Source organism: Schistocerca cancellata, chromosome 3 (assembly GCF_023864275.1).
Source record: "Schistocerca cancellata isolate TAMUIC-IGC-003103 chromosome 3, iqSchCanc2.1, whole genome shotgun sequence".
NCBI classification, from domain to species: domain Eukaryota; kingdom Metazoa; phylum Arthropoda; class Insecta; order Orthoptera; family Acrididae; genus Schistocerca; species Schistocerca cancellata.
In genome coordinates, this window is record NC_064628.1 from 396,371,494 (window position 1) to 396,392,275 (window position 20,782).

At 44.6% G+C, this 20,782-nt stretch overlaps 1 protein-coding gene and 1 non-coding gene across 2 annotated transcripts in view; both read right to left on the reverse strand.

Annotated features, from left to right (window-relative positions):
• Positions 1-3,195: 3,195 nt before the first annotated feature.
• LOC126176332 (homeobox protein aristaless-like) overlaps positions 3,196-20,782 on the reverse strand; it is a 119,290-nt gene continuing 101,703 nt past the window's right edge. Inside the window, exon 4 of the mRNA XM_049923483.1 lies at positions 3,196-3,478. Coding sequence (XP_049779440.1) covers positions 3,196-3,478 — 283 coding nt within the window. The remainder of the gene's footprint in view (positions 3,479-20,782) is intronic.
• On the reverse strand, positions 14,987-15,057 carry Trnat-ugu (transfer RNA threonine (anticodon UGU)). Its single transcript has one exon. It is a non-coding gene; the product is annotated as a tRNA-Thr (tRNA).

Here is a 20,782-nt window from a genome sequence, read left to right on the forward strand (position 1 = left end):
GTTTTATTATGTACGTGTCCAGTTTCAGAACACTTGAAGTTTCATCGTCCGACGGAACTTTGAGTATTCCAAAACCGATCATGTACGCAATAAAGCAACTGTTTTGCGGTTTCTTTATTCTACAAAATGGATTTACGCAGTTGCAGATGTCCCATAAGAGGAACCATCAGATAGAATTACATTCTTTACACGCTAGTGGGGAGTTTTTTATTGGGTAGCTGCGTAGTGGGCTGCTTTAGTGAGACCTTTTCCTAACTACACTTTAGTTCCAAAGACTAGTATAGATACAGGGAATATGTGCAGCAAAGGACAGGGAAGACGTGTATCTTAAGATAGTCTTTGAAGAGAGTCTCTGCATAATAATATATCTGTAGCCACACTATTTTTATGTAATATCTTTTATTGCTCATAGTAGCACTTCTTACAATTAGTAGTATAATTTAATTTACAATGCACATTTATAACGATACTGTACAAGTCTATGAATAAATCAACACGTGAGAAGTTAACATACGCTTCAGACACATAAAAATGCTTTCTTTTCCATACTGAATCGTAAAATATCTGACGTAGTCGACAACAGAATGCTCTACGCGCTACAATATTTACATATTAGCTAGAATAACATTCACGTTCAGAATGGTGGAAAACACATCGCTGTGTAATGTCATAATATTTCCAGTTTCTATTGCCTGAATATACAGGAAAAGCGGGAGGAGTAATTACATCAGACACAAATTGCTAACGAACGTCACTTACAAGACTCAATTCTTAGACCACTAAGCAAGTAACATGTAAAGAACAGATAACTGCTTTCAAGCAATGATTTCTTTGTCCTTTGTCAGAAACAACAAACAGTTTTTATGATCATTTTTTATGTCGCTACGGTATGGTATAGATCAAGAGTTCCACAGTCCGAGAAAAATCAGTTAGGCTTATCAAAACGTCATCTTACTTTTTACACTAGGTGTGTGAATTTACTCTAGCCACACTCGCCGGCTAAGGCCACGAACTTGGTAGAGCTACTATCGAGTCTTCATAAGTATTTATACTTCATTATCCATGTAATACTCACTGCTTACGGAGCCAGTTCCACCTCACTATGTACTAAAAACCATTTTACACGAAATAACTTCGCCAATTTATGGAAAACCCATAATCGTGCTCGGGTATAGAGTAGGATGCAAAATCAGCTAGGAGAATCAATATCTTTGCTTGCTGGTGCTCCTGTAATAGCTTTGGCCACGTGATATATAGAGCGCCCCAGGAGAACTTTTATTGGCTAGAGGGGTATTTCCTGTGTTATGTAAGTAAACAAGACGGTGACCAATATCGATAAACTAAAGCAGTTGGTATCTGCCAAAGACACGAGCAACTTTTACATGTGTTACACGTCGTCAACAATATGTGCATGACGGCGTAGGGAGACCGGTTTTGTGCGATACATCTCAGCAGCTATAAAGTAAGCAGTCGGTACCGTAGGCTCTGTTCAATACTACGTCAACAACAGAGGGTTTAGTAACTGCCACCGACGAGGAAAAGGGAAGGATGTGCTACCTGATTGGTTGAGCAAAAGTTGGTCACTTCTACATGGTGGAATATGAGAAATTGATCTCATTTATTTCAGGACTTGAACTTCAGATTTATGCGTTAAGTCGGAAGTTTAACGGAGTTCTAAAGATGAAAGAAGAGGAATTTCAGCTGCGATTCGAATTTTTCTTTAAAATAATTGAATCTTAGTTTGTCCAACAGAATAATTATTACTTCTTACATTCAAACTATACGAATATTCACGAAGAGTTGGGGGATGTGCGAAAATTTTTGAGTTGCAAAATTCCTTAAAGCTCTAAATGAGACTGAAGAGAGAGTGCAGAAGAAGGAAAGAAAAAGAGAAAGGAATAATGGGACTTACTGCGGTAGAAAGAAGTATAGCAGAAGCAGATGGTGAACAGGACAAGAGGACAAAAAGTGAATTCATACAATATAAGGAGAAAGAGAGAATAACCAGAGATGAGAAGAAGAGAAAAATTACAATAATAACAGATGGGTCACAGAAACAATGTGAAGAGCGAATGAAGTGAACAGTCATGATGTACGGAAAAAAGAAGTAACACGATACAGAAAATAATAAGAAATGTGATAATATGAAAACGAGGCAGATTTGAACAGTGACTGAATGAAGAGTGGAGTGAATAACAATACTGTCAGATTTAGAATAAAAGGAGGAGTGGAAAGGTATGAAGAAGGTGAAGAGAACATGAAGGACAAACAAGGTGGTATCGAGAGAAGTGTGTGTGAGATCAAATAAAAGCCGTATTTTACGAAAAGCATTAGGACTAAGAAAGGAAGACTTAGAGGAAACCGAGCGAGGTGGCGCAGTGGCTAGCACACTGGATTCGCATTCGGGAGGACGACTGTTCAATCCCGCGTCCTGCCATCCTGATTTAGGTTTTCCGTGATTTCCTTAAATCGCTCCAGGCAATTGCCGGGATGGTTCCTTTGAAAGGGCACGGCCGCCTTCCTTCTCCGTTCTTCCCTAATCCGACGAGACTGATGACCTCGCTGTCTGGTCTCTTCCCTCAAAGAACCCAACCCAACCCCAGCTTAGAGGAAATATGGGTATGGTGAAACATGCAACGTATTTCCGAAGAGCAAGCGGCCATTATGTAATCGAAACAAATAAAAGGAAGTACTGGAGGAGGAGAAAGGAAAAAAAAAGAAATGTGGTAGGAAAGAAGCAAAAACTAACTCACCATCGTGTATCAGAGGTGGGGATTAGAAACAGAGAAAATGAGAAAGCTGTGGCGAAGAGGGTGTGTCGAAAAGAGTGATGAGAGAATACTAAATAGATGAGAGGTGCTCAGGTTATTATTCTGAACTGAATGTGATAAAGGAGTAAAGCATACAGGCAGAGCTGGCCTATACTTACACTTATTTTAAAGAACAGCAGCTCTTTTTAAACGTGGATTAATGTAAGATAATGCCCATTAGGCCGTCCTCTTGTACATTTACAAATGACCGAGTCGGCGGCTCATTCTGGTACAGCGAAAGGAGGTTACTGTGGGTACTCGAGATACGACTTCCTCTAAACTCGTCGTACATCTGAAGGGAACAGGGGAGCTCGTGTCTTTGGCAGTGCTTGCCGCGGGCCATCTACTTGTCGTCGGGGGCGCGCCTGCCTGCGGGAGTGGCCGCTTAGCTGGCGTCTGGCGGCGAACAGGAGGCGGGGGCGGAGGCGTCGCCGGCGGAGAGACTCAGGTCGGTGGCGTCGTGGGCGGCGGCGGCGGCGGCGGCGGCGCGGGAGGCGGCGTCGGCGGCGCTCAGAGACAGGTCGTGGGCGGTGGGGGCGGCGGCGGCTGCGGAGGCGGCGGGGCTGGCGCAGGGCGAGGGCCGCTGCGGGGGCGGCGAGGGCGGCCGCGCGGAGCAAGCGCACAGCAGCTTGGAGCAGGCGCCACCCGCCTTCTCGCACAGAGGCAGTCTGCCGAGGGAAAAAGACACACCGGCGTTAGCGGCGAGGGGGCCGTGGCAGGGATCACCACCTGAGCTCTACAAGTTTAGTTCATATGTGGGGCAGGTCAAAATAACACCAATTCCCACCTACTGTCGCTCTGCAGCTGCCTCAAAAACAGGTACAAACAGTAGTTGGGGTACAAGGAAGGTGCCTTGCCGATGTTCGTTCTGCTGATGACAAGACATCACAGACGATCGGAAATATGCTGGGCAACGTAAGAAACTAGTCTTTCTGGAGACTCTTTCACCAGTAGGATTACAACTACGACAACTAATGAGGAAGGAAAGCAGCGGACCAAGGATTGAACCATGGGGCATTCCTCAGAGCACATGTTTCGGATAAACCTGAGCCCGAAAATAAAAAAAAAAATTTAATAATGGTAACCATGACATCACAATCAGCCTTTCCCATGGCGAGAAAATATAAAGATGCATTACGGAATCGTACGAATTCGTAATAAATACTGAACCAAATGAGCACACTTGGAAATTAGGGACTTTCCACGCAGACAAACTAAAATCTAAAATAACACCCTCAGAATCACGAAAGACATAGATTATACAAACCACACAACCAGATAAACACGAGAGAACGGTTGGTATCGAACTGAAAATTATCGCGAACCAGCTCTGTAAGTGGTATCGAAAAGTACACTTGTATGTATTCCTCAACTGAAAAGCCCGATAGTGCTACAGAAAAAAAATCTAGTACCTACATAGGAAGCCAAAAGAATACACCAACATAAATAGCGAAAAATCAATACAGATAACAAAAATTCGTGGCCAATTATCAAATGCAGTGTCGAAAACATCGCTTGCCCCATATAGAGCAACTGGAAAGCCAAATACGGCTGAAGCTAACCTCATATTTCCACAATGACTTGTCTGATTCATACACTGCCCTCGTTTAGTATTATTACTGTTATTACTACAGTGTGCAAGAAAAATACAGCATAGATATTTAAAAATTTGCAGCATATTTATCACATGATGCACCATACACAGAAGATTTTCGAATCATGTGCAGAAATCTTTTCATTATTCTGTAAACATAATGTACAAACATTTGGAATAAGTGTAGAGTACTATCCTAGGTAACAAAACAATAGTAATACACGAGAGTTAATTGTCGATCAGAGAAGTCTGCTTTCTGGAGTTCACCAGGCTTCAGTCCTTGGCCCGCTGCTTTCCGTACTGTGTATCAACAGTATTTCATCTGTGTTACCGTCTTGTAAAAATCACTGTAATGACGTCATCAGGGAGCGAAAACGTATCTACAACTTGCACAGGAGCTGGACTGCAGTTATGCGAAAAGAAGGAAGGCAGTAAATGACAAATAAATGTGGCAGGATTGTAAACTAGCTCCCATGTGATGCAATTTCTATATGGAACAAGCGGTAAACAAAGTCAAGGTGAAATACGGAAAAGGAATTGAAGTTCAGATAGAGAAAATGAAGAAGTCAGGTTTCCGAAACCATCGGAATTCTGTGAGAAAAAGCAAAACGGTTTGAAAGATCAGTTCAAATTAATGAATAGTCTCTTGAAAAGAAGTTATAAAATGAACATCAATGAATATAATACGTAACTAATGGAGTATAACCCAGTTAAGTCATGTGATGCTGGGGGTTTGGATTATGAAATGAGGCAATAAAAGCAGAAGACTGGTTTTGTAATTTGGACGACAATGTAGCTGACTCTACTGGAAGTAGAGAGAATATGAAATGCAGACTGGCAGTGGTAAGAAAACACTTCTGAAATGTGCTAATATGGAACATAAATTCAAGCGTTAGGAAGTATTTTCTGGAAGTATGTATCTGATGTGATGACTCGTGCGGAAGTGAGACGGGGTTAGCAAGCAGTACTGAACGGAAGAGTGCAGGAACTTTGGACATGCGGTGCTACGCAATAACGCAGCCTGTCAGATCGGGTAAATAATGGAGCGTACCGAATCAGAATGAGAAGAAAATACATTGATAGTAGAAATTAATTAAATGAATGGATCCACTGGTAGGACACATTCTGAGGCATAAAGGAGTAGTCGATTTGATAATGGAGGGAAGTGTGTGGAGTAAAAACTGAAGAGAGGGACGAAGGCTTTACTGGAGTAAGCTCGTTCAAACGCGGATGTGGGCTGCAGTAGTTACGTAGAGACGAAACGACTTGCAGAAGATACTGCAGAGTGCAGAGCAGCATCAAACAAATCTTAACACACAACAATAACAACAAGTTCAAAAATGGTTCAAATGGCTCTGAGCACTATGGGACTTAACATCTATGGTCATCAGTCCCCTAGAACTTAGAACTACTTAAACCTAACTAACCTAAGGACAGCACACAACACCCAGCCATCACGAGGCAGAAAAAATCCCTAACCCCGCTGGGAATCGAACCCGGGAACCCGGGCGTGGGAAGCGAGAACGCTACCGCACGACCACGAGATGCGGGCACAACAACACGTATTACTACTACTACTACTGTGAGAGGTAACGCCTGAAATTTGGTATCCTTGGCACACACTTGACTGTGGATCTCGGAATATTGAATTCCCCAACGTTTTCCGAAATGGAATGTCACATTCGTCTAGCTCCAACTACCAGTTCAAAGTCTGTCAATTCCCGTCGTGCAGCGGTAATCACGTCGGAAACCCTTTCACATGAATCACCTAAGTACAAATAACTGCCCAGCTAATGCACTGCCATTTTGCACCTTGTGTGCGCTGTGTTAGCGCCATCTGTATGTGTGCATATCGCTATCCCAAGATTTTCCCCCCCTCAGGTTATGTGTGCAATGAGTTTAGCTTTGTGTAGGCCTTTCGCTTTCAGCAGTTCTTTCGTCCCTCCTATTTCGTATAGCTTTTTCTAATACCATAACCGTATTTCCGGAGACCTCGAGACGAGCTTTCTCCTACATTGTAAACGTCCAGGTTTCACATTCGTATGTCAGAACACTACATGCAAAGGCGTTTATAAATGTTTTCTCAGTGTGGCAGTCGATGTGCTTGTTCAGCATAAGGCCCTTCTCTTGGTCAGTGATGTCCGTTTCTTGATTCCCACGAGACATCTGTTACTTTCCTCTATACGGCTGTGACGCTACCGCCAACAGTTCTTAAGCAATGCTTCACCTAGGGGCTATTAGTAGGCGCCCAGGCGCACATCGTGTGATCGGATGGGCTGCTACCGTTCATTTAGCGGATACCGCTCCAACGTCGGACTTCGGAGTCCGGGGTTCGGCGCTGCTCGGTGCTGCAGCGACCCAATGACGCCCTCAGCGCTGCGCTCACAGACGGTACTGTCGTGCAGTGGCGACCCCGGCAACGGCGGACGTTTCCTGTGCCATCAGGTCCAGGAAAATATAGCCTACGAACTGCCTAAAAGTGCTTCAGTTTTTTACGGTGGAGATTGTGGAAATTTTGGAAGCAATTAAGTTTGAATCTTCAAATTCCTTCTTCAAGATATTAATCTTGTCCGATTACCACAGCGTTTTTCTTTAATGTTGTACTCGAATGTATTCGCCGTAAACAAAGAGGGCAAACCATCATTCTCTTCTGGGTGCAGTCCCACGATAGCATAAATTATAATGAGGAAGCTGACGTCCTAGCGAAACAACTGCATCTTACAGGATGCACCGGGACATCTTCCTTTAGCATTACATTTCCTCAACAGTACTTGTCGATACCAATATTATTTTTCGAATTTTAGACAGGTCAGTATTATCTCAGTTACTTTTTTAGAAAACTTTCAAATAATTTAGTACACAGTATCTTATATTTCAAGCTAAACTCTATGAAAAGGAATTACTTTGTAAAATATTTTAGTTTCGATGTTATAATCGATAAGTACTAGTTCTGAATGTACAGTTAAAATTATTGTTTTAAGAAAGATTTGATATTACGAATTATTTGCACACTTAAAATTTATATTATTAATTACGGAATACTGTACTGGTTACTATGTTTATTTCTGGATTCATTTATGACATAATAACCGAAGTTAATAATTTAAGGATATTAGTAGGAATTCATTTGTTTAGAAAAATTGTAAACGCTCTGAAATATTGTTATTTCTGTAGTGTGTGAGAGTCGTAATCTTGCCTCTGATGTAATCGAACGTATTTTTGTATAGTAGGTGCGAACAATGTATCTTAGGCTTCGTTAATGAGAAAAATCAAAATGCTGTATGATATACTAAAATGTGAGAAACTCAGTGGAAAATATATATACGTAGAAAATTCAATCTTAAAATTTATTTATTTCAAAGCAACTGTGACGACCTGATGTTAGATTTTCAGCTTCAAGAATCATTCCCATAGACTAGAAGAACTGGAGCCATCTCAACATGACAAGCTAAGTAAACTTGAAAGTTTATTGTAATCATCGTTTCTCTCAATCTTCATAAAATACGTTGCTTATTAATTACTTCGACTGGGCATTGTTTAATGTGGATAATAGATGGAAGGAGGAAGGAGGGGGTAGATTATTAGGAATTGTTCTCGATGTGATATTACCGTATTCATACTACTTATGTGACATCAGGAGCAACAGAAAACAGCAATTACGAGAGATGTGTGATGTTTCCCAACATTACAGCCAGACAATACTGCAAGATCGTGGTTTACGAGGGCGCATTTCGGCTAAGTTGACAGATTTTAGCTTTCAATTCTGTGAATATTAATTTTCATATTTTCTCTCTACAATTACGTATTCCATGTAACCATGTGTTTCCTATGGCTAAAAGTGTTACAAACTCTGGAGGCCAAACAAGGCATACAAACAAAAGAAGCTTCGGACGTCCTGTCAGCGCCAAGTGGTGACGGTTGTTATGTTTCGTTGAGAATGAAAAGTTTGACGAAACTGCTGGTGTCCATCTCTTCTCGCTGTTTGGACCCTAACGTCGGTGGCTGCTATTCGAACCCGGTACGCTTGGTTGGGGACAGCAGCGCTACGGCGACCAACACAAGAAGACATACTCAGCACTCCAGCAACGGTCCTACAAACTTCACCGCTACTCTTTAGTGCCTGAAATTTGCAGCGATGTCCGTAAGTGGAGTATAGTGTACCTAGGAACACTTGATGTTCTTCGGTCGGTACTTCAGTCTACTGACTAATTTGAGAATCATTGCACACTTGAGACCGCCATTTTCTACAGTTTTTGTTGCTGTTAGACATTCTGTCCACCATTTGTAAATATTTCAAGTTCTACACATTTAAATTCTGTGTAACATATTAAAGCTACTTCGAATATATAGGGTGTTTCAAAACTTAGAAACTAATACAAATTTCCATTTTCAAGACAGGTAACATTGTTCAGGCATTAAAGAAAGTCAGTTGCAAATACTCCATGTCCCATGGTAAAAGACATCCTTCCGTTTAATGGCACAAGATGCTGCAAGACCGTAGAATTGTGGTTTTCCATCCAATCGTAATATACTAGAAATATAGAGTCCCATTCGCCATAAGATTCTGTAACTGAATAATTAACAATATAAGTTGTTTCAAATGAATATCCGGGTTTTAAGGCTTTGCAGCATTTATTGTACTGAACTTATAATTGTAATAATACATCAAATGGAAGATCAACTAAAACAGTTTCTCTTACGAGTGTTCAGTGTGAATACTATTTACCATACAGCAAACATCGAGTCGATAGGTGAATTCTTTACAAAGCCTGATCAGTGAGTCTGGAGTAATTGTTGCATCAACTGCCTTGATCCTATTTCTAACGTCAGATAAATCAGCTGTTAGTGGGGGTACATGCACACGATCCTTTATGAATTCCCAAAGGAAAAAGCACACGGCTTCAGATCATGTGAACGTGGAGGCCGTGCAAAACAAGCTCTGTCGTCCAGCTCCTTGCGGACAATCCAGAGGTCGGGTAAAACGTCATTTAACCACTCATGTACTGAGTTATGTTAGTGCGGTCGCACACCATCTTGATGCAAAATAAAAATCTGTGGATCATCTGATTCCAGTCGAGCAAAGAGCCATAGTTCTAGTACATCCAGATGACAAATAACAGTTTCACTTGCTTCACTGAAAATGAAAGGCCGGGATATGGCACAAAAATATTCGATTGGGAAGTCTCGTTGCAGGTGTACCATACCGTGGGAATTTGATGACCCCCCCCAACAAGAGCACATTATGTGTTCTCGCATTTTCACTTAGGTAAAGTGCCGATTAATCATGAAGACGATACAATCCTGAAAGTATTCATCGTCATGTAGCAACATTTCGTTCGTCAAGTTCGTACGTACCGACTCGATGTTTGCCGTATGGCACATAGTGTTCACATTGAAATCTCGTAATCTCGTAAGAAAAGGTGTTTTAGTTGATCTTTCAATTGATATATTACTTACAATTTTAAGTTGACTGTAATAAATCCTAGCCGGCCGAAGTGACCGTGCGGTTAAAGGCGCTGCAGCCTGGAACGGCAAGACCGCTACGGTCGCAGGTTCGAATCCTGCCTCGGGCATGGATGTTTGTGATGTCCTTAGGTTAGTTAGGTTTAACTAGTTCTAAGTTCTAGGGGACTAATGACCTCAGCAGTTGAGTCCCATAGTGCTCAGAGCCAATAAATACTACAAAACCGTAAAACCTGGATGTTCATTTTGTAGCACCCTGTATTGGTAACTCTTCAGTTACAGAATTTTATGGCAGGTAAAACTATATATTATTAGAATAGTTATGTAACGTGTGGACGGTAAAACGATACTTCGTTGGTCGTGCAGCATCTTGTACCATTAAACGGAAAAAGGTCTTTTAATATGGAACATGAAGTATTTGCAACTCGCTTTCGTTAATGTATTAACAATGTTACCAGTCCTGAAAATGGAAATTTTTGTGTTACTTTCCAATAGGTTTAATTTCAAAAGGTGTTCAACTTATAACTGGTTTTCGATAATACTTCTTCTCAGTTTGGTTTCGCTTCCTGATTATTGGCGTGTAGTAGAGTAATAATATAACACATAGCATTCACAACACTTTTTTGATTGCACCGCATTTAAGTTTCAGTGAAATAGTTGCACCTAGGTACAAGGCCATGCCGTACCTTCGAACATGTTTTTACATTTGTAAAAACCTTAATTTTCCGGAGTAATTTTTGTAATTTCAGAAAAAGACTGCAGCAAATAAAATGTGAATGCAATCGTATACAAACAGAATATGAAAAATGTTACAACTGTATTACAGACCCAGCTAGGCGATAAGTCTGAAAACTGTACCAAAGTACACTATCCTTCCTTAGCTCTGAGATTTCAGGAGAGGACTGCACAAAAACTGTAGTACATAGAGAAAAATGACGCGTATCAGTGGACAGAACATGTCTCCAAGTTACGATTCGCAATACGAGCAGTGGCGTAGTTGTACTAGGAGCCAGGATTGTCAGAACATGTAGACAACTCTACTGCTATATTGCTCTTGAAGAAACAAGTTTGCCAAGATCGCTAGTGATCCTTTTTATTATCGTCACCGGTTTCAATAGATCTGGGCTGTCATCATCGGTACGTGTAACATTATTAGGGTACATGCTTTTTACAACAATGAAAATCACATAGTGATGTAGCGTCACATTGTAATAGAGAGTGGAAGGGAATATCAGCATGCCACAGATAGAATAGCACAGAATCGAAACATATAACACATTGTGCTGATGTCCGAGAATACACTAACCACTTGGTGTCTAGTGTTTAGTGTATGCTGGGACATCAGCACAACAAGTTGTATATTTTGATTCTGTGGTATTTTACTTGTAACATGCTGATGTTCCCGTCCACTCTCCATTACAATGTCACGCAAGATCATTAAGCGACTTTCATTGCTCTAAAAATGCATGTACATCTAATAATGTTACGAGATCTGATGATGACAGGGTAGGTCTATAGAAACCGGCAACGATAATAAAAAGAATTACTAGCGATCTTGGCAAACTTAATTCTTCAATAACAGTATAACTTTCAGATGGCCACCAACAATTGAAGCAATGTCAAATACACTGATCTGCCAGAACATTATGACCAGCGATCTATTACCGATATAAATCCGTCCAGGCGATAGCAGGGTCACCTGGCGAGGAATGACTGCTAGTCAGACACACGCACGGTACATATAGTACCAGTGAGATTGCTTTCCGCGTGCTGAATGGGGAAGTCGCGCGATCTATCTGAGTTTGACCGAGGGCAAATCGTGATGGCGCGGAGGCTCGGCAACAGCATTCCGGTAGCTGCGCGACTTGTCGGCTGTAATAGGAGTGTTGTGGTGAGTGTCTTCAACACGTGGCAATATCAAGGTGAAACCACGTCCAGACGTCGTGGGGTTGGGCGGCCACCCCTCATTACAAAAGTCGGACGTCGTAGACTGGGCAGACCGGTAAAATAGGACAGGCGGCGAACTGTCACGGTCCTAACATCATATTTTAATACTAGGCGGAGTACAAGTGTGTCTGAACACGCCGGCCACTGTGGCCGAGCGGTTCTAGACGCTTCTGTCCAGAACCGCGCTGCTGCTACGGTGGAAGGTTCGAATCCCGCCTCGGGATTCTCAGGATGTTTTGAGTAAAATTTCCTATCTCGAAGCCCATTCTTTGTAATACTTTCACCCTCCCGACGTTCCCATTATTAAATACAATAACTGCATCATAAGTTGCAATTCTGACAACTGTAGCAGATGAAAATGTGTTTTTAGGGCAACGTTTCCATATGAGTGAATTTAGAAACTCATTTGGATTTTGGGTTTTGCCATGAACACACTTCTTGAGAAGTGCAGGATCGGCCAGAAACCTGTATGTGGGCTTGACAAGATCCAGGATACAATTCGGGAGCCTCTCCTTGTGAATGTAGGGGTTGTTCACTGAGCTGGTATTGAAGTGCTGCTTCAAAACGTGGGCGTGGCAGGGAGGCCACGTCACACTTTTAATTAATTTTCAGGCACTTTGGATGCGATTTCAACATTGAAACTTTGTGAACTTATTGTCCATGAGTTGTACTAACAAATAAAAACTAAATCGAAAATCGACATTTTTGATCAATTTCATCAACGTCTCTCCCCCCTTAACACGACTTGCAAATTATCTTCTCCATCAAAATCAGCCTAAAGTCCGAAAACATCGATCACGCGGAACTAAACTCGCAATCTTCACAGGTGACATCATCAGTGCCGTGCAGAGAGGATCTCAGGTGGATTTGCTATTTCTTTCTCTGCCTCGTGATGACTGGGTGTTGTGTAATGTGCTTAGGTTAGTTAGGTTTAAGTACTTCTAAGTCTAGGGGACTCATGACCTCAGATGTTAAGTCCCATAGTGCTCAGAGCCATTTGAACCATTTTTGTCTGAACATACAGCGCACCGAACACTCCTAACGAGCATCCTACGACCTGTGCATGCGCCAATGTTAACATCGCGAAATCGGTAACAACGGCTGAAATGGGCACGTGACAATCAGCACCGGACGTTGGCTCTGTGGGAGAGCGTTGCATGGTCTGGTTAATCCCGATACCTTATCTATGATGCCAGTGGGAGGGCGCGAATCCGACGTCTTCCAGGGGAACAGCTCCTTGAAACGTGTACTGCGGGATGGAAACAAGCTGGCGGCGACTCCATTATGCTCTGAGTCCAGTGGACCTCGTACAAAGCACAACGGCGGCCTACACTGGTTGCAGACCAGGTACACCCCTTCATGGCCATCATATTTCCCGATGGCAGTGGCATTTTTCTAGAAGATAATGCCCCATGCCAAAAAGCCAGGAGTGTGATGGAGTGGTTCGAGGAACGCAGTCATGAGTTCCAATTGATGTCCTGGCCAACTCGCCAGATCTGAACGCAATCGAACACGCCTGGCATGTGATTGAACGTGGCGTTGGAGCTCATCTTCCCGTTTCCCAGAATTTGCGGGGATTAGGTGACTTGTTTGTCGAGATATGGTGCCATCTCCCTCCAGCGACGAACGAAGGCCTCATTGCTTCCAAATCACGACGCGTCGCCGTTGTTATCCGTGCCAAACGTGGACATACCGGTTTTTATGTAGGTGGTCGTAATTTTCTGCCTGATCAGTGTGTAAATCATCCGCTGTCACACTTCACGAGTTCGCGCCTGCAGTTGGGCAACCCAACGAACACATTTCTTCGACGGTCCGCTGCCGCGTCTTCCGGGCAATTCGTGCCAGCGACGTTAACGAACTGCACCCACGTATTGACGTATGTCACATCACAGCCAGTGCCAATACTGAGCGTCTGTAAGGTGAGTTAAAAACTTCGAGAGGTGAATGGTGGGCTCCAAGTGGTTCCCAAGTCGTGCAGCGACCGTAAACCATAAAATTACCAAATATGCAGCAACCAATCGCAAAAGTGAATAAATAAAAGATGATTTTGCGATTGGTTGCTGCACATTTGGTAATTTTACTTGGTGAGATGTTCTGTCTGTTGATGTGCGTCTATCCTCTGTATCCAGAACGAGATTTTCACTCTGCAGCGGAGTGTGCACTGATATGAAACTTCCTGGCAGATTAAAACTGTGTGCCAGATCGAGACTCGAACTCGGGACCTTTGCCTTTCGCGGGCAAGTGCTCTACCATCTGAGCTACCCAAGCACAACTCACGCCCCGTCCGCACAGCTTTACTTCTGCCAGTACCTCATCTCCCAGCTTCCAAACTTTACAGCAGCTCTCATTCTGGAAACATTCCCCAGGCTGTGGCTAAGCCATGTCTCCGCAATATCCTTCCTTTCAGGAGTGCTAGTTCTGCAAGATTCTCAGGAGAGCTTCTGTAAAGTCTGGAAGGTAGGAGACGAGGTACTGGTAGAAGTAAACCTGTGAGGACGGGGCGTGAGTCGTGCTTGGGTAGCTCAGATGATAGAGTAATTGCCCGCGAAAGGCAAAGGTCCCGAGTTCGAGTCTCGGTCCGGCATATAGTTTTAATCTGCCAGGAAGTTTCATATCCTCTCTATGCCTTGTAGGTTTGGCGCAGTCGCCTTTTGAAACTCTGGAGGTGCTTGTGAAGAACCCTGAGCGGCTTATGGTTCTGGGAGCACCGCCGAGTTCCCCAGCAGAGTGGCTACTGACCCGTGCACGGCGGTGCGGTAGCCGTCCCGGCAGAGGGCCGCCGCAGCTGCCGCCGCCGCCGCCGCCCCCGCGGAGTCCATCTTGAGGGCGGCGTCCGCCGCCGCCGCCGTCGCCGCTGCTGCAGCCGCCGCAGCAGCTGCCGCCCCCTCCTGGCCCAGCTGGCCGCCCCCGGCCGCCGGGTTGCGACCTGTGAACACACACACATCCGGAACGTCACAAAGTGTACGACGCGTTTCTATGGCGGCACATCCGACCACCGCGAGACAGACAGAAAATGTTGCCAGACAGTTACGTTCCACAAGAGCCCCATCACCAGTCTACAAAGGTCAGCATTTTCCTGCAACTTGAGCGATATACGCACAAAGGCGATAGTCAAAGAAAGCGAGATAAATACTTGTGATGGGCGTATGAAGGCTGATGCGTGGGATGAAACTGTCAAGGCCGGGATTCGAACCCAGGTCTCCTGCTCACAAGGCAAATGTGTAACCACTACGCCACCCTGGCACAATGGCTCTACTCATCCACACGAACTACCCTAGGACGCCTCCCTCCTTAATCCAAAATCCCATTCACGCCTCAGCCCACTTGGTGTTTATCCCAAACTCGAAATTATTGCAAAGGCTCTCCAACTATATTGGAGTAGCACTTCATCATCGAACGAAATGGTGGTCCTGCCTGAAGCAAGGGCATGCTGCTTTACTCAAATGAAACTGTATGGTTCCAGAGACCCTTTCAAGTCTCGAACATCTATGATGCATATATGCAGACTGAATTGACGACAGGAAATTGTAAAGTTGTTCGAGTTTAGGGGGAATACTTAGTGGCCTGAGGCGTGAATCGGAATTTGGACTGAAGAGGGAGGCGTGCTAGTGCAATCTGTGCAGTGGTGCACAGCCACTGTTCCTAGTGAGCCGGACACTCGGGTTCGAATCCTGGCCTTTGTACAATTTTCATTCCTCACTTCAGTCTGCATTTATACATCATGTATAGTTAAGACTTGAAATCTATAGGGAAAGGTGTGTAATATCGAATATTTACGAGAACCATGAAGGAACAATTAGAATGGAAGACCAAGAACAAAGTGCTCGAATTAAAAAGGGTTCAAGATACGGATGCAGTTTGTCGCCCTTACTGTTCGGTCATACATCGAAGAAACTGTGGCAAAAATGAAAGAAACGTTCAATATTGGAATACAGGGAGAGAGGATACCAATAGCAAGATTCGCTGATGACATTGCTATCCTCAGTGAAAGAGAAGAAGAATTACAGGACCTGTTGAATGGATTGAACAGTTCTATGAGTACAGGATATTGATTAAGAGTAAACCAAAGAAAGTTGGAAGTAATGACAAGTAGAAAAAATTAGATTAACGGTAACGATAACATCAAAATAGGTGACCGTGAAGTAGGCGAAGTTAACAAACTCTCCTACCTTGGAAGCAAAATAACACATACCGTCGAAGCAACGGTGTTGTATGATCTTTCCTATATCCTCGTCATAGAAAGCAGCCGCCTATGCTTTCGGCCAGTTATCTGCAATGGTCTGCATCACGTTGTCTGTGGAAAAAAAATATTGTCTTCATAGTCAGCGGTTCTTGTGAGCAGAGATGAGACTCAGGGGGAGCCAATTACGGACTGTATTGTGGGTGATCAAACACTTCTCATCGGAAACGCTGCAGGGGCGTCTTCACTGCCCCTGCCGTGTGCGGCCGAAATTGGCATGAAGAAGGAACTGCTCGACAGTTTCGTTATGTGGGATGCATTACACAGGTGAAATCTCTAACCAGGCCCTCATGCTTGGTGGGAGACGCTATTCCCTACGCATCTTTACATGCTCACTGTTCACTCAAAACTAAAAAGAGCGACGCGACACGATCGACGGCCATACAGGAGACACTGCCCAACACATCTGTGCGAAGCTTTAACGGATTTTCCCAGTGGTTTCCATTTCGTGACCGATCGGAACTTACTTTCTGGGCAACCCTCGTATAAAAAGCAGATAATCACAAGCAGAGGGCATTTCCGGCAAAAGAAGGCTAATAGTATCAAACGTAATTCTTAATATGAAGAAGCGTGCGTGCGTTTAGGGCACAGCTATGAATGATATTGAATAGTGGACTGTAGGAAAACGGAACAGAAGAGAGTCGAATCGTTTGAGATATGGTGCTATGGAAGTCTATTTAAAATGAGGTGGTATTATAACATAGCAATTTGAGAGATTCTCAGCAGAGTCGGCGAAGAAAAGAGCTTATGGAACACATTGGTAAGAAAAATGGACTGGATGACAGGACATTTGTTAAGACACCAAAGAATGACTTCCCCGGTACATTCTTTACTTCCTTTATATTTGCTGATTTATTTACCCTGTAAGGACTGTCGCCACTATGCCCTCTTGTCCACAGCATTCATTTTACTATTTAGAAATAGTGGTAAAAGAGGCAGCAGCAACAATAATAATTATAACTCAGATGACTACAGCACACAGTTGTTTATTAAGAGAAGAATAATCAAGAATAGAAATACGTAGGTGGAAGTGCATAGTAGAGAGAGAGGGAATGAGAAGCGTGGGGAAATGAAAGTGTACAAATAATGGGCGAGGAGGGCATAAACAAACAGTGACTGAAATTGGAGCGAAAAATAAAAGCACTGGAAGAAGAAATGAGGATTTACTTCACCGTAGGAGAAAGAGAAATGTTAATTTCTGTGAGAGAAGTTGCTGGTATCAAAATCTGAAGTGCTTCATATTTTTATGAGGTTGGTTTTGAAGAGGTTGTAAAGGTGTTTTTACATCTGATTCTTTTCTCTGAAAATACACTCCTGGAAATTGAAATAAGAACACCGTGAATTCATTGTCCCAGGAAGGGGAAACTTTATTGACACATTCCTGGGGTCAGATACATCACATGATCACATGATCACACTGAGAGAACCACAGGCACATAGACACAGGCAACAGAGCATGCACAATGTCGGCACTAGTACAGTGTATATCCACCTTTCGCAGCAATGCAGGCTGCTATTCTCCCATGGAGAAGATCGTAGAGATGCTGGATGTAGTCCTGTGGAACGGCTTGCCATGCCATTTCCACCTGGCGCCTCAGTTGGACCAGCGTTCGTGCTGGACGTGCAGACCGCGTGAGACGACGCTTCATCCAGTCCCAAACATGCTCAATGGGGGACAGATCCGGAGATCTTGCTGGCCAGGGTAGTTGACTTACACCTTCTAGAGCACGTTGGGTGGCACGGGATACATGCGGACGTGCATTGTCCTGTTGGAACAGCAAGTTCCCTTGCCGGTCTAGGAATGGTAGAACGATGGGTTCGATGACGGTTTGGATGTACCGTGCACTATTCAGTGTCCCCTCGACGATCACCAGTGGTGTACGGCCAGTGTAGGAGATCGCTCCCCAGACCATGATGCCGGGTGTTGGCCCTGTGTGCCTCGGTCGTACGCAGTCCTGATTGTGGCGCTCACCTGCACGGCGCCAAACACGCATACGACCATCATTGGCACCAAGGCAGAAGCGACTCTCATCGCTGAAGACGACACGTCTCCATTCGTCACTCCATTCACGCCTGTCGCGACACCACTGGAGGCGGGCTGCACGATGTTGGGGCGTGAGCGGAAGACGGCCTAACGGTGTGCGGGACCGTAGCCCAGCTTCATGGAGACGGTTGCGAATGGTCCTCGCCGATACCCCAGGAGCAACAGTGTCCCTAATTTGCTGGGAAGTGGCGGTGCGGTCCCCTACGGCACTGCGTAGGATCCTACGGTCTTGGCGTGCATCCGTGCGTCGCTGCGGTCCGGTCCCAGGTCGACGGGCACGTGCACCTTCCGCCGACCACTGGCGACAACATCGATGTACTGTGGAGACCTCACGCCCCACGTGTTGAGCAATTCGGCGGTACGTCCACCCGGCCTCCCGCATGCCCACTATACGCCCTCGCTCAAAGTCCGTCAACTGCACATACGGTTCACGTCCACGCTGTCGCGGCATGCTACCAGTGTTAAAGACTGCGATGGAGCTCCGTATGCCACGGCAAACTGGCTGACACTGACGGCGGCGGTGCACAAATGCTGCGCAGCTAGCGCCATTCGACGGCCAACACCGCGGTTCCTGGTGTGTCCGCTGTGCCGTGCGTGTGATCATTGCTTGTACAGCCCTCTCGCAGTGTCCGGAGCAAGTATGGTGGGTCTGACACACCGGTGTCAATGTGTTCTTTTTTCCATTTCCAGGAGTGTATATGTCGGGTGTCGGACGAAATTGAACTTGGAAATAAGGAATGTTTGTATCTGTTGGTATAGATGTGTCTACAGATATTGCTGGTGGAAGAAACGTATAACTCTGACATAAATTCTTCGCTGTTTACTTTAGACACGATTTCTGTCTGACATAAATATCATGCAATAACGGTCAGACGTAAAGATACCTTAAAGCACACTCAACAGAGAAGGAGTTTGTATTATTATATTAATCAATGAGCACAGCTACGCCGATTATGTCGGCATGACAGGTAATTGATCTCCCACGTGGGAATGTGTACAGTGTGGTGCCAGTGATGTATGCATAACGCATCGTGGTTACGTAACACGCTTGGCAGCAACCACCTCAACCGGGCGTCTGAAGCAATGACATGATCAAATGGGTTATGTTGTCATGTAATGAAATAAAGCACACAAGTATTTGTGGTTAGTTACAACCGTCTGGTGTTATCACTAACCGTGCCGTGCTGAATTACATCCCAGTATTGTAGGTCCAGCTGAACTACACGTCAGCCAACCTCAGCCTGCCAGCTGAACTACTGATTTTTCAAATTTCAGTTTCCTCTGGAAATATATCCCGTAAATGTTGAAGGGCGTAGAAACAACAGAAAATCTTCCTGCACGTTGGGACAAAATTTTCTGCCTACCTGATGTTTTCATCCAGCGTTACACCTCGGTTCTTTGCCTTTTAGTGATTAATTGTTGGAGAAATTTTCAAAAATTTCGTCTCAGAATGTGAAAAATTTATCCGTGAAATCTTTGTGAACGGGCAAGCGAAGTCCGTCTTATACGATTTACTGCAGTCTACTAATGTCAATAATATAGCCTTGCACTCTCTATTTTCGTCTCCAGTTTTATGCAGAAACTGACAATTATGATCGAAGAGAATGTACTGTTTTTTTTTTTTTTTTTAGGTCTTGTGACTACTTTCATACTGTTCTTCACATTTTCCAATTTCTACACCTCAGAGTAGTAAGACTACCCAAAGCAGTAAAATATTTCCCGTGCCTGTCTTCCCCCAGTCTTTCCCACGTATTTCGTTTCGACCCTGTTCTCTGCAGAAATTCCTTATTCCTTTTCTTATCAGTCACATTCATTGACAGAGTTCTTTTTTCTGTAAGGCCACATCACATTTTTGTATTTACTACTTACGTCAGTCAGTTCAAGTATCTATTCTGTTATCAATAAAATCTTCCCAGGTCGTTACGTATACATATTTTTGTCTATCTAACATACACTCCTGGAAATGGAAAAAAGAACACATTGACACCGGTCTATCTAACATACACTCCTGGAAATGGAAAAAAGAACACATTGACACCGGTGTGTCAGACCCACCATACTTGCTCCGGACACTGCGAGAGGGCTGTACAAGCAATGATCACACGCACGGCACAGCGGACACACCAGGAACCGCGGTGTTGGCCGTCGAATGGCGCTAGCTGCGCAGCATTTGTGCACCGCCGCCGTCAGTGTCAGCCAGTTTGCCGTGGCATACGGAGCTCCATCGCAGTCTTTAACACTGGTAGCATGCCGCGACAGCGTGGACGTGAACCGTATGACTTTGAGCGAGGGCGTATAGTGGGCATGCGGGAGGCCGGGTGGACGTACCGCCGAATTGCTCAACACGTGGGGCGTGAGGTCTCCACAGTACATCGATGTTGTCGCCAGTGGTCGGCGGAAGGTGCACGTGCCCGTCGACCTGGGACCGGACCGCAGCGACGCACGGATGCACGCCAAGACCGTAGGATCCTACGCAGTGCCGTAGGGGACCGCATCGCCACTTCCCAGCAAATTAGGGACACTGTTGCTCCTGGGGTATCGGCGAGGACCATTCGCAACCGTCTCCATGAAGCTGGGCTACGGTCCCGCACACCGTTAGGCCGTCTTCCGCTCACGCCCCAACATCGTGCAGCCCGCCTCCAGTGGTCTCGCGACAGGCGTGAATGGAGGGACGAATGGAGACG